Here is a 15716-nt window from a genome sequence, read left to right as displayed (position 1 = left end):
TATTGAAAGAGATGCTTCCAGAAGTCATAGATCCTCTTCTTAACATCATTAATTCGTCTTTGTCTCTAGGATACGTACCAAAAACCTTTAAGCTGGCTATGATTTAACCGCTTGTTAAAAAAACGCAACTTGATCCAACAGAATTAGTCAATAGGCCGATCTCAAATCTACCTTTTCTGTCAAAGATACTAGAAAAGGCAGTATCCTCACAACTGTGTTCCTTTCTTGAAAGAAATGGTATCTGCGAGGATTTCCAGTCCGGATTTAGACTGCACCATAGCACTGAGACAGCTCTCATTAGAGTCACAAATGATTTGCTCTTATCATCCGATCGTGGTTGTATCTCTCTATTAGTGTTACTTGATCTTAGTGCTGCATTTGACACCATTGACCACAACATTCTCTTAAATAGACTAGAAAACTATGTTGGCATTAGTGGAATTGCATTAGCATGGTTTAAATCATATTTATCTGACCGTTATCAGTTTGTAGCAGTAAATGAAGAGATGTCTTATCGATCACAAGTTCAGTATGGCGTACCACAAGGCTCAGCACTAGGACCGCTGCTGTTCACTCTGCACATGCTACCTTTAGGAGATATCATTGTGTGTGTGTGTGTGTGTGTGTGTGTGTGTGTGCTCTTTGATACCAATCTTTCATTTGAAAGTCACGTGTCTAGTATCTGGAAAACAAAATTTTTCCATCTTAAAAATATATCTAAATTACGTCATATGCTCTCAATGACAAATGCGGAACAACTAGTTCATGCGTTCATGACATCAAGGCTAGATTATTGTAATGCTCTACTGGGTGGTTGCCCTGCACGCTTAATAAACAAACTACAGCTAGTTCAAAACGCAGCCGCTAGAGTTCTTACCAGAACCAGGAAGTACGACCATATTAGCCCGGTTCTGACAACACTGCATTGGCTCCCTATTAAACATCGTATACATTTTAAAATATTGCTGATTACTTACAAAGCACTAAATTAAAGTAACAAGTAAAGTAAATCCTGATGTACTTTGTACATCATAAGAAGGATGGCGTCCACGCTAATATTAGTCTCTCTGTTTATCCTGAGGTTTACCGCAAACCGCCGGATCCAGGCCACATCTAGATCTGAGGAAGGACCATCACATGGACACGACGACAACGCATCCCTGAAGTGCCAGCCTCATCAACACTGTGAAGGCCTCATGGACACCTCAACAAACTCGTCTCCATACCGGCGTGATGACTCCGACCCCTAACCAGATGAACTGGATAAATATTGTGAAAGTTCTGATCCAATCTGACTTCTGAGCTATTATGCCGCCTAAATCATAATCATACACTGTTGGTTTGTTGGCCAAAGGAGGACTGCCCCCCGACTGAGTCTGGGTTCTCCCAAGGTTTTTTCCTCCATTCTGTCACTGATGGAGTTTTGGTTCCTTCACTGTCGCCTATTTTTTTTTTTTTTTTTTCGTCTTCATTCGCCATTGGCTTTTGGCTTGCTAAGTTGGGGACATTTAACATTTAATTTTGAATTTAACAATACTATTACAACTTTACTTTCCTGTTATCTCTGTAAAGCTGCTTTGAAACAATCTGTATTGTAAAAAGCGCTATATAAATAAAGGTGACTTGACTATTTCAATTACAGGAAATGTTTTTAATAGTTTTAGTTTCTTAGTTAACAATTGAACGCTGGTTTAACTAATGTTGACAAATGAAAACTTATTGCAAAGAGTCACTATTAAAATAACATGATAACAAATACCAGTTTGCAATGTTTGCATAACTGTTTTTGAACAGAAAATTTATTTGAACTGTAAAGTGGATAAACTGTAACTTGATAAACTGTAACGTGGATAAACTGTAACGTGGATAAACTGTAACTTGATAAACTGTAACGTGGATAAACTGCAACGTGGAAAAACTAACGTGGATAAACTGTAACGTGGATGAACTGTAACGTGGATAAAGTGTAACGTGGATAAAGTGTAACGTGGATAAATTAACGTGGATAAACTGTAACGTGGATAAACTGTAACGTGGATAAACTAACGTGGATAAACTGTAACGTGGATAAACTAACGTGGATAAAGAGTAACGTGGATAAAGAGTAACGTGGATAAAGAGTAACGTGGATAAACTGTAACGTGGATAAAGAGTAACGTGGATAAAGAGTAACGTGGATAAACTGTAACGTGGATAAACTGTAACGTGGATAAACTGTAACGTGGATAAACTGTAACGTGGATAAACTGTAACTTGATAAACTGTAACGTGGATAAACTGCAACGTGGAAAAACTAACGTGGATAAACTGTAACGTGGATGAACTGTAACGTGGATAAACTGTAACGTGGATAAAGTGTAACGTGGATAAATTAACGTGGATAAACTGTAACGTGGATAAACTGTAACGTGGATAAACTAACGTGGATAAACTGTAACGTGGATAAACTAACGTGGATAAAGAGTAACGTGGATAAAGAGTAACGTGGATAAAGAGTAACGTGGATAAACTGTAACGTGGATAAACTGTAACGTGGATAAAGAGTAACGTGGATAAACTGTAACGTGGATAAACTGTAACGTGGATAAACTGTAACGTGGATAAAGAGTAACGTGGATAAACTAACGTGGATAAAGAGTAACGTGGATAAAGGGTAACGTGGATAAAGTGTAACGTGGATAAAGTGTAACGTGGATAAAGTGTAACGTGGATAAACTAACGGGGATAAACTGTAACGTGGATAAACTGTAACGTGGATAAACTAACGTGGATAAACTAACGTGGATAAAGAGTAACGTGGATAAAGAGTAACGTGGATAAAGAGTAACGTGGATAAAGAGTAACGTGGATAAAGAGTAACGTGGATAAACTGTAACGTGGATAAACTGTAACGTGGATAAACTAACGTGGATAAACTGTAACGTGGATAAACGAACGTGGATAAAGAGTAACGTGGATAAAGAGTAACGTGGATAAACTGTAACGTGGATAAACTAACGTGGATAAAGAGTAACGTGGATAAAGAGTAACGTGGATAAAGAGTAACGTGGATAAACTGTAACGTGGATAAACTGTAACGTGGATAAACTAACGTGGATAAACTGTAACGTGGATAAACGAACGTGGATAAAGAGTAACGTGGATAAAGAGTAACGTGGATAAACTGTAACGTGGATAAAGAGTAACGTGGATAAACTAACGTGGATAAAGAGTAGCGTGGATAAAGAGTAGCGTGGATAAAGAGTAACGTGGATAAACTGTAACGTGGATAAACTGTAACGTGGATAAAGAGTAACGTGGATAAAGAGTAACGTGGATAAAGAGTAACGTGGATGAACTAACTAACGTGGATAAACTGTAACGTGGATAAACTGTAACGTGGATAAACTGTAACGTGGATAAACTGTAACGTGGATAAACGGTAAAGTGGATAAACGGTAACGTGGATAAAGAGTAACGTGGATAAAGTTTAACGTGGATAAAGAGTAACGTGGATAAAGAGTAACGTGGATAAACTGTAACGTGGATAAAGAGTAACGTGGATAAAGAGTAACGTGGATAAAGAGTAACGTGGATAAACTGTAACGTGGATAAAGAGTAACGTGGATAAAGAGTAACGTGGATAAACTAACGTGGATAAACTAACGTGGATAAAGAGCAACGTGGATAAAGAGTAACGTGGATAAAGAGTAACGTGGATAAACTGTAACGTTGATAAAGAGTAACGTGGATAAACTGTAACGTGGATAAAGAGTAACGTGGATAAACTGTAACGTGGATAAAGAGTAACGTGGATAAACTGTAACGTGGATAAAGAGTAACGTAGATAAAGAGTAACGTGGATAAACTGTAACGTGGATAAAGAGTAACGTGGATAAACTGTAACGTGGATAAAGAGTAACGTGGATAAAGAGTAACGTGGATAAACTGTAACGTGGATAAAGAGTAACGTGGATAAACGGTAACATGGATAAACGGTAACATGGATAAAGAGTAACGTGGATAAAGAGTAACGTGGATAAAGAGTAACGTGGATAAAGAGTAACGTGGATAAAGAGTAACGTGGATAAAGGGTAACGTGGATAAACTGTAACGTGGATAAAGATTAACGTGGATAAACTGTAACGTGGATAAACTGTAACGTGGATAAACTAACGTGGATAAACTGTAACGTGGATAAACGAACGTGGATAAAGAGTAACGTGGATAAAGAGTAACGTGGATAAAGAGTAACGTGGATAAACTGTAACGTGGATAAACTAACGTGGATAAAGAGTAGCGTGGATAAACTGTAACGTGGATAAACTGTAACGTGGATAAACTGTAACGTGGATAAACTGTAACGTGGATAAAGAGTAACGTGGATAACGAGTAACGTGGATGAACTAACTAACGTGGATGAACTAACTAACGTGGATAAACTGTAACGTGGATAAACTGTAACGTGGATGAACTGTAACGTGGATAAACGGTAAAGTGGATAAACGGTAACGTGGATAAAGAGTAACGTGGATAAAGTTTAACGTGGATAAAGAGTAACGTGGATAAAGAGTAACGTGGATAAAGAGTAACGTGGATAAAGAGTAACGTGGATAAAGAGTAACGTGGATAAAGAGTAACGTGGATAAAGAGTAACGTGGATAAAGAGTAACATGGATAAACTGTAACGTGGATAAAGAGTAACGTGGATAAAGAGTAACGTGGATAAACTAACGTGGATAAACTAACGTGGATAAAGAGCAACGTGGATAAAGAGTAACGTGGATAAAGAGTAACGTGGATAAACTGTAACGTGGATAAAGAGTAACGTGGATAAACTGTAACGTGGATAAAGAGTAACGTGGATAAACTGTAACGTGGATAAAGAGTAACGTGGATAAAGAGTAACGTGGATAAACTGTAACGTGGATAAACTGTAACGTGGATAAAGAGTAACGTGGATAAACTGTAACGTGGATAAAGAGTAACGTGGATAAAGAGTAACGTGGATAAACTGTAACGTGGATAAAGAGTAACGTGGATAAAGAGTAACGTGGATAAAGAGTAACGTGGATAAAGAGTAACGTGGATAAACTGTAACGTGGATAAAGAGTAACGTGGATAAAGAGTAACGTGGATAAACTAACGTGGATAAACTAACGTGGATAAAGAGCTAGTGGATAAAGAGTAACGTGGATAAAGAGTAACGTGGATAAACTGTAACGTTGATAAAGAGTAACGTGGATAAACTGTAACGTGGATAAAGAGTAACGTGGATAAACTGTAACGTGGATAAAGAGTAACGTGGATAAACTGTAACGTGGATAAAGAGTAACGTAGATAAAGAGTAACGTGGATAAACTGTAACGTGGATAAAGAGTAACGTGGATAAACTGTAACGTGGATAAAGAGTAACGTGGATAAAGAGTAACGTGGATAAACTGTAACGTGGATAAAGAGTAACGTGGATAAACGGTAACATGGATAAACGGTAACATGGATAAAGAGTAACGTGGATAAAGAGTAACGTGGATAAAGAGTAACGTGGATAAAGAGTAACGTGGATAAAGAGTAACGTGGATAAAGGGTAACGTGGATAAACTGTAACGTGGATAAAGATTAACGTGGATAAACTGTAACGTGGATAAACTGTAACGTGGATAAACTAACGTGGATGAACTGTAACGTGGATAAACGGTAAAGTGGATAAACGGTAACGTGGATAAAGGGTAACGTGGATAAAGTTTAACGTGGATAAAGAGTAACGTGGATAAAGAGTAACGTGGATAAAGAGTAACGTGGATAAAGAGTAACGTGGATAAAGAGTAACGTGGATAAAGAGTAACGTGGATAAAGAGTAACATGGATAAACTGTAACGTGGATAAAGAGTAACGTGGATAAAGAGTAACGTGGATAAACTAACGTGGATAAACTAACGTGGATAAAGAGCAACGTGGATAAAGAGTAACGTGGATAAAGAGTAACGTGGATAAACTGTAACGTGGATAAAGAGTAACGTGGATAAACTGTAACGTGGATAAAGAGTAACGTGGATAAACTGTAACGTGGATAAAGAGTAACGTGGATAAACTGTAACGTGGATAAAGAGTAACATGGATAAAGAGTAACGTGGATAAACTGTAACGTGGTAAAAGAGTAACGTGGATAAACTGTAACGTGGATAAAGAGTAACGTGGATAAACTGTAGCGTGGATGAACTGTAACGTGGATGAACTGTAACGTGGATAAACGGTAACGTGGATAAAGAGTAACGTGGATAAAGAGTAACGTGGATAAAGAGTAACGTGGATAAACTGTAACGTGGATAAAGAGTAACGTGGATAAACTGTAGCGTGGATGAACTGTAACGTGGATGAACTGTAACGTGGATAAACGGTAACGTGGATAAAGAGTAACGTGGATAAAGAGTAAAGTGGATAAAGAGTAACGTGGATAAAGAGTAACGTGGATAAAGAGTAACGTGGATGAACTGTAACGTGGATAAACGGTAACGTGGATAAAGAGTAACGTGGATAAAGAGTAACGTGGATAAAGAGTAACGTGGATAAAGAGTAACGTGGATAAAGAGTAACGTGGATAAACTAACGTGGATAAAGAGTAACGTGGATAAACTAACGTGGATAAACTAACGTGGATCAAGAGAAACGTGGATAAAGAGTAACGTGGATAAAGAGTAACGTGGATAAACTGTAACGTGGACAAAGAGTAACGTGGATAAACTGTAACGTGGATAAAGAGTAACGTGGATAAAGAGTAACGTGGATAAAGGGTAACGTGGATAAAGAGTAACGTGGATAAACTGTAACGTGGATAAAGAGTAACGTGGATAAAGGGTAACGTGGATAAACTGTAACGTGGATAAAGAGTAACGTGGATAAAGAGTAACATGGATAAAGAGTAACGTGGATAAAGAGTAACGTGGATAAAAAGTAACGTGGATAAAGAGTAACGTGGATAAAGAGTAACGTGGATAAAGAGTAACGTGGACAAAGAGTAACGTGGATAAACTGTAACGTGGATAAACTGTAACGTGGACAAAGAGTAACGTGGATAAACTGTAACGTGGACAAAGAGTAACGTGGATAAACTGTAACGTGGATAAAGAGTAACGTGGATAAAGAGTAACGTGGATAAAGGGTAACGTGGATAAAGAGTAACGTGGATAAACTGTAACGTGGATAAAGAGTAACGTGGATAAAGGGTAACGTGGATAAACTGTAACGTGGATAAAGAGTAACGTGGATAAAGAGTAACGTGGATAAAGAGTAACGTGGATAAAGAGTAACGTGGATAAAAAGTAACGTGGATAAAGAGTAACGTGGATAAAGAGTAACGTGGATAAAGAGTAACGTGGATAAAGAGTAACGTGGATAAAGAGTAACGTGGATAAAGAGTAACGTGGATAAAGTTTAACGTGGATAAAGGTTAACGTGGATAAAGGTTAACGTGGATAAACTGTAACGTGGATAAAAAGTAACGTGGATAAAGAGTAACGTGGATAAAGAGTTACGTGGATAAAGAGTAACGTGGATAAAGAGTAACGTGGATAAAGTGTAACGTGGATAAAGTTTAACGTGGATAAAGAGTAACGTGGATAAAGAGTAACGTGGATAAAGAGTAACGTGGATAAAGAGTAACGTGGATAAAGAGTAACGTGGATAAAGAGTAACGTGGATAAAGAGTAACGTGGATAAACTGTAACGTGGATAAAGAGTAACGTGGATAAACTGTAACGTGGATAAAGAGTAACGTGGATAAACTGTAACGTGGATAAAGAGTAACGTGGATAAACTGTAACGTGGATAAAGAGTAACGTGGATAAAGGGTAACGTGGATAAACTGTAACGTGGATAAAGAGTAACGTGGATAAAGAGTAACGTGGATAAAGAGTAACGTGGATAAAGAGTAACGTGGATAAAGAGTAACGTGGATAAAGGGTAACGTGGATAAAGAGTAACGTGGATAAACTGTAACGTGGATAAAGAGTAACGTGGATAAAGGGTAACGTGGATAAACTGTAACGTGGATAAAGAGTAACGTGGATAAAGAGTAACGTGGATAAAGAGTAACGTGGATAAAGAGTAACGTGGATAAAAAGTAACGTGGATAAAGAGTAACGTGGATAAAGAGTAACGTGGATAAAGAGTAACGTGGATAAAGAGTAACGTGGATAAAGAGTAACGTGGATAAAGTTTAACGTGGATAAAGGTTAACGTGGATAAAGGTTAACGTGGATAAACTGTAACGTGGATAAAAAGTAACGTGGATAAAGAGTAACGTGGATAAAGAGTTACGTGGATAAAGAGTAACGTGGATAAAGAGTAACGTGGATAAAGTGTAACGTGGATAAAGTTTAACGTGGATAAAGAGTAACGTGGATAAAGAGTAACGTGGATAAAGAGTAACGTGGATAAAGAGTAACGTGGATAAAGAGTAACGTGGATAAAGAGTAACGTGGATAAAGAGTAACGTGGATAAACTGTAACGTGGATGAAGAGTAACGTGGATAAACTGTAACGTGGATGAAGAGTAACGTAGATAAAGAGTAACGTGGATAAAGAGTAACGTGGATAAAGAGTAACGTGGATAAACTGTAACGTGGATAAAGAGTAACGTGGATAAAGAGTAACGTGGATAAAGAGTAACGTGGATAAACTGTAACGTGGATAAAGAGTAACGTGGATAAAGAGTAACGTGGATAAACTGTAACGTGGATAAAGAGTAACGTGGATAAACTGTAACGTGGATAAACAGTAACGTGGATAAACTGTAACGTGGATAAAGAGTAACGTGGATAAACTGTAACGTGGATAAACTGTAACGTGGATAAAGAGTAACGTGGATAAAGAGTAACGTGGATAAAGAGTAACGTGGATAAAGAGTAACGTGGATAAACTGTAACGTGGATAAAGAGTAACGTGGATAAACTGTAACGTGGATAAACTGTAACGTGGATAAACTGTAACGTGGATAAAGAGTAACGTGGATAAAGAGTAACGTGGATAAACTGTAACGTGGATAAACGGTAACGTGGATAAAGTTTAACGTGGATAAAGAGTAACGTGGATAAAGATTAACGTGGATAAAGAGTAACGTGGATAAAGAGTAACGTGGATAAACTAACTAACGTGGATAAAGAGTAACGTGGATAAAGACTAACGTGGATAAAGAATAACGTGGATAAACTGTAACGTGGATAAACTGTAACGTGGATAAAGAGTAACGTGGATAAAGAGTAACGTGGATAAACTCTAACGTGGATAAAGAGTAACGTGGATAAACTCTAACGTGGATAAAGAGTAACGTGGATAAACTCTAACGTGGATAAAGAGTAACGTGGATAAACTGTAACGTGGATAAACTCTAACGTGGATAAACTCTAACGTGGATAAAGAGTAACGTGGATAAAGAGTAACGTGGATAAACTGTAACGTGGATAAACTGTAACGTGGATAAAGAGTAACGTGGATAAAGAGTAACGTGGATAAACTGTAACGTGGATAAACTCTAACGTGGATAAAGAGTAACGTGGATAAAGAGTAACGTGTATAAACTCTAACGTGGATAAAGAGTAACGTGGATAAACTGTAACGTGGATAAAGAGTAACGTGGATAAAGAGTAACGTGGATAAACTGTAGCGTGGATGAACTGTAACGTGGATGAACTGTAACGTGGATAAACGGTAACGTGGATAAAGAGTAACGTGGATAAAGAGTAACGTGGATAAAGAGTAACGTGGATAAAGAGTAACGTGGATAAACTGTAACGTGGATAAAGAGTAACGTGGATAAACTGTAGCGTGGATGAACTGTAACGTGGATGAACTGTAACGTGGATAAACGGTAACGTGGATAAAGAGTAACGTGGATAAAGAGTAAAGTGGATAAAGAGTAACGTGGATAAAGAGTAACGTGGATGAACTGTAACGTGGATAAAGAGTAACGTGGATAAAGAGTAACGTGGATAAAGAGTAACGTGGATAAAGAGTAACGTGGATAAAGAGTAACGTGGATAAACTAACGTGGATAAAGAGTAACGTGGATAAACTAACGTGGATAAACTAACGTGGATCAAGAGAAACGTGGATAAAGAGTAACGTGGATAAAGAGTAACGTGGATAAACTGTAACGTGGACAAAGAGTAACGTGGATAAACTGTAACGTGGATAAAGAGTAACGTGGATAAAGAGTAACGTGGATAAAGGGTAACGTGGATAAAGAGTAACGTGGATAAAGAGTAACGTGGATAAAGAGTAACGTGGATAAACTAACGTGGATAAAGAGTAACGTGGATAAACTAACGTGGATAAACTAACGTGGATCAAGAGAAACGTGGATAAAGAGTAACGTGGATAAAGAGTAACGTGGATAAACTGTAACGTGGACAAAGAGTAACGTGGATAAACTGTAACGTGGATAAAGAGTAACGTGGATAAAGAGTAACGTGGATAAAGGGTAACGTGGATAAAGAGTAACGTGGATAAACTGTAACGTGGATAAAGAGTAACGTGGATAAAGGGTAACGTGGATAAAGAGTAACGTGGATAAACTGTAACGTGGATAAAGAGTAACGTGGATAAAGAGTAACGTGGATAAAGAGTAACGTGGATAAAGAGTAACGTGGATAAAAAGTAACGTGGATAAAGAGTAACGTGGATAAAGAGTAACGTGGATAAAGAGTAACGTGGATAAAGAGTAACGTGGATAAAGGGTAACGTAGATAAACTGTAACGTGGATAAAGAGTAACGTGGATAAAGAGTAACGTGGATAAAGAGTAACGTGGATAAAGAGTAACGTGGATAAAGGGTAACGTAGATAAACTGTAACGTGGATAAAGAGTAACGTGGATAAAGAGTAACGTGGATAAAAAGTAACGTGGATAAAGAGTAACGTGGATAAAGAGTAACGTGGATAAAGAGTAACGTGGATAAAGAGTAACGTGGATAAAGAGTAACGTGGATAAACTGTAACGTGGATAAAGAGTAACGTGGATAAAGGGTAACGTAGATAAACTGTAACTAGGGCTGGTCCGAATACCATTTTTTGAGCTTCAAAGCTTCGGAATCTCTATAGCCTATGTCTGTCTGTCCGTTGCATTTTGATTATTTCGAGAACCGTTCATCCAAATGACTTCACAAGGGAGTGCAGTGTCGTATTTGGTGCAATATAGATAGACAGGCGAGACGTGACACGTTCAGAATTAATAAACTTTTAATAAACCACAGAACAGCGCGAGCTGGATGCGCGCGCGCCTCACGCGAGCAGAGCTTATATGCTCCGAGAATGGACACTGCACTAGTGATATAAAACACACACAGGTCTGTTAACTTAAGCAATATTTTTAATAAGGTAGTCTAATATTCTTCTCACTAACAAATTACTGACAAAGTAGGGTATATTTAAATAAAGAAACGGCGCGCCTCACGCATGCAGGGCATATATGCTCCGAGAAAGGACACTGCGCTAGTGATATAAAACACACACACACGTCTTTTAACTTAAGCAATATTTTTAATAAGGTAGTCTTATAATATTTTTCTCACTGACAAAGTAGGCTAGATTTAAATAAATAAAAACGAAATTTAAATATAGAAAACGTGGATAAACTGTAACGTGAGTCACGAGTAACGGGAATAAACAGTGTTTTACCTCTCATGAGTGTCAGAGCCGTTCCTTTATAGATGCTACGGATGCCGTTCTCTCTGTAGAGTTGTTTCACACAGTCCATCGGCCCCGAGTACTTCACCTCTCCAGTCGCCGCCTGGATCTGCGCACACACACACTCGTCATACACACACACACGGTTCACATGTGGAATAGTGAAACACATGTGTGTCTCTCACCTGCAGGAGGCATTTGATTCTCTCTCCTGGAGCCATGATGGCCGTGGTGAAAACACCTGAGAGCATACCGGCCGCGAACAGCTGCGGATACCTGACACACACACACACACACACAAACAAACAGATACACACCACACACAATTTATCTCATAATTATGACCTTTTATCTCAAAATTTTTACTTTTGAATTTCATGCATGATTTTGTTTCTAATTTGGCAGAAATGGCTTTCATTTACTTCACCCCAAATCAAAAGGATAATAACTGAATTAATCTGATCATCATCAGCGCCTCACGTCAGAGCGTCGTCTGGTGTTTTCTGCTGAAGCTTCTTCCCGAGGCCGAATCCGAAGAAGCAGACGGCAAACATGGGCGTGACTCCGATGATGGGGGCCGCCATGCCCTTATAGAGCCCTCGCAGACCCTGAGAGACACAGACAGGTGCAGTGAGACAGACAGGTATCATCACCAAACAGCTGTGATGCAGTGAGACAGATGCATTGAGACGTTCTCTGTGAGACAAACGCAGTGAGGCAGACGCAGTGAGACGAACGCAGTGAGACAGACGCATTAAGACATTATCTTTGAGGCAGACGCAGTGAGACAGACGCAGTGAGACAGACGCAGTGAGACAGACGCAGTGAGACAGACGCAGTGAGACAGACGCAGTGAGGCAGACGCAGTGAGACGAACGCAGTGAGACAGACGCATTAAGACATTATCTTTGAGGCAGACGCAGTGAGACAGACGCAGTGAGACAGACGCAGTGAGACAGACGCAGTGAGACAGACGCAGTGAGGCAGACGCAGTGAGACAGACGCAGTGAGGCAGACGCAGTGAGACAGACGCAGTGAGACAGACGCAGTGAGACAGACGCAGTGAGGCAGACGCAGTGAGACAGACGCAGTGAGACAGACGCAGTGAGACATTCTCTTTGAGGCAGACGCAGTGAGACAGACGCAGTGAGACAGACGCAGTGAGACATTCTCTTTGAGGCAGACGCAGTGAGACAGATGCAGTGAGACAGACGCGGTGAGACAGACGCGGTGAGACAGACGCGGTGAGACAGACGCGGTGAGACAGACGCGGTGAGACAGACGCGGTGAGACAGACGCAGTGAGGCAGACGCAGTGAGGCAGACGCAGTGAGACAGATGCAGTGAGGCAGGCGCAGTGAGACAGATGCAGTGAGGCAGACGCAGTGAGACAGACGCAGAGAGGCAGACGCAGTGAGACAGGCGCAGTGAGGCAGACACAGTGAGGCAGACACAGTGAGGCAGACAAAGTGAGACATTCTCTTTGAGGCAGACGCAGTGAGACAGATGCGGTGAGACAGACGCAGTGAGACAGATGCATTAAGACATTCTCTTTGAGGCAGACGAAGTGAGACAGATGCAGTGAGACAGATGCAGTGAGACAGATGCATTAAGACATTCTCTTTGAGGCAGACGCAGTGAAACAGACGCATCGAGACAGACGCAGTGAGACAGACGCAGAGAGGCAGACGCAGTGAGACAGGCGCAGTGAGACAGGCGCAGTGAGGCAGACACAGTGAGGCAGACAAAGTGAGACATTCTCTTTGAGGCAGACGAAGTGAGACAGATGCAGTGAGACAGACGCAGTGAGATAGTCGCAGTGAGACAGACGCAGTGAGACAGACGCAGTGAGACAGATGCAGTGAGACAGGCGCAGTGAGACAGACGCAGTGAGGCACACGCAGTGAGACAGATGCAGTGAGGCAGACGCAGTGAGACAGACACAGTGAGACAGACGCAGTGAGACAGGTGCAGTGAGACAGACGCGGTGAGACAGACGCAGTGAGACCGACGCAGTGAGACCGACGCAGTGAGACCGACGCAGTGAGACCGACGCAGTGAGACCGGTGCAGTGAGACCGGTGCAGTGAGACAGACACAGTAAGACAGGTGCAGTGAGACAGACGCAGTGAGACAGACGCAGTGAGACAGACAAAGTAAGACAGGTGCGGTGAGACAGACACGGTGAGACAGACGCAGTGAGACAGACGCAGTGAGACAGACACAGTAAGACAGACACAGTGAGACAGGTGCAGTGAGACAGACGCGGTGAGACAGACGCGGTGAGACCGACGCAGTGAGACCGGTGCAGTGAGACAGACACAGTAAGACAGGTGCAGTGAGACAGACGCAGTGAGACAGACACAGTAAGACAGGTGCGGTGAGACAGACACGGTGAGACAGACACAGTGAGACAGACGCAGTGAGACAGACGCAGTGAGACAGACGCAGTGAGACAGACGCTGTGAGACAGACACGGTGAGACAGACGCAGTGAGACAGACGCAGTGAGACAGACGCAGTGAGACAGACACAGTGAGACAGACACAGTAAGACAGACACAGTGAGACAGGTACAGTGAGACAGACGCAGTGAGACAGGTGCAGTGAGACAGACGCACCTCTTTCGCCAGGGTTTTCTTGCAGCAGTCGAACGTCCCCCTGTAAAGTGCAGATTCACCTGGACGGGGTTTGGGCTGCGTCTGCAGTCGCACCTGTGCATGATCACATGACAATACACAGTTCAATAAGACCCTACTGACCACACAAACAGATCCAGGTCAAAGGTCACAAATCCAGGGGTTATCTCAAACAACACTATACACACAACGTATATATTAGGCTTCCTATATGTGTTCCTCTACAAAATTCCATTATTTTCCAGCCTCAATTTTTCCAAAATTCTCTATAGATTCTTCAGACCACATTTAACATAAAACAGAAATAGATTTACAGATGACTACTATATCCCTAAAATAAACCTATATGAACCACTTATCAAATATAATGAGAGCAAGGACTTATTCTTGGCCTTGATAATATCCAGCGAACACTAAACAAACTAATAATGAAAATGAGCTGAATAATAATGAATGTTGTTACTTTGATGGTGTCCAGAGGGTGTCCAGCGAACACTAAGCAAACTCCCCCGAACCCGCCGGCGAAGAAGTTCTTCATCGGGCTGATGGGCTGCGGCTTCGACATGGCCTCGGTCCGGGAATCAGAGAGGAATTAATGTGTCTGTCTGAGAGAAACGCAATGACAGACTAATGACAGATAGACAGGTGTTTTCAGCGGTGAGTCTCAACCCCGACCTTTCACACACATTCTCTCACACATATACACACACACACACCCGGAACTATTTCACCGACGGACCGCAGCACTGGAACGGGCGGAGCTTAGCAGATCATAATTCGCACAATAACTATAACTCTTCACTTGTATATATAACTATATATTTTGTATTTTTAATTAGAGATCTATCAAAAGTTTGTCCTTGCCATTATTCATATAAATGATTGTTCAGACCGCTGCTAAATCATCACAGAAGCGGCTCTAATAAAATTTCGACTTTGCATCTCATAAATGAATTGGTATGTCATACATTTGACTTTTTACATCAAAACATTTCATCTCATAGATAACTTAATATGTCATCATTTAGATATACAAAAGCATTATTGTTTTCTTATGTGGATAAAATGTCTTCCATACAATATTATAGGTTTAAAAAAAACACACAGACACATATTTCAGGTGCATTAGGACAGCAGCAGTTTAATAAATGTTAATTATTATTATGTTATTTTGAATTATTTTAATTAACTTTTCAGTTATAATATACATAAATAATAATACACACAATAAAATACTTTGTATTTTTATTTAAAGATCTATCAAAAGTTTGTCCTTTTTATTAATGTATAGATTATTGTTGCCGCTGTTAAATGTAATCCTTTCGACTTTGCATCTCAAAAATGACTTGGCATGTCATCATTTAGACTTTTTTTTTGGTCAGAATTTAGACACACAAAAGCATATTTTTTTCTTATGTGGA

The 15716-nt window shown here is 40.3% G+C and overlaps 1 protein-coding gene across 1 annotated transcript in view; it reads right to left on the bottom strand.

The window, feature by feature from the left end:
- slc25a20 (solute carrier family 25 member 20) overlaps positions 1-15037 on the bottom strand; it is a 20975-nt gene extending 5938 nt beyond the window's left edge. The window contains exons 1-5 of the mRNA XM_077229859.1: positions 14759-15037; positions 14278-14370; positions 12141-12268; positions 11846-11936; positions 11652-11769 (exon numbers count right to left, since the gene is read on the bottom strand). Of these exons, the coding sequence (XP_077085974.1) occupies positions 11652-11769; positions 11846-11936; positions 12141-12268; positions 14278-14370; positions 14759-14860 (532 nt within the window). The 5' untranslated portion in view covers positions 14861-15037. The remainder of the gene's footprint in view (positions 1-11651; positions 11770-11845; positions 11937-12140; positions 12269-14277; positions 14371-14758) is intronic.
- Positions 15038-15716: the final 679 nt, after the last annotated feature.

Source organism: Siphateles boraxobius, unplaced genomic scaffold (genome assembly GCF_051911475.1).
Source record: "Siphateles boraxobius isolate OS27281-9 unplaced genomic scaffold, OSU_SipBor_1 136, whole genome shotgun sequence".
Classification (NCBI taxonomy): domain Eukaryota; kingdom Metazoa; phylum Chordata; class Actinopteri; order Cypriniformes; family Leuciscidae; genus Siphateles; species Siphateles boraxobius.
Note: the sequence above shows the minus strand (reverse complement) of the source record. Positions and strands in the feature narration are given on the sequence as shown.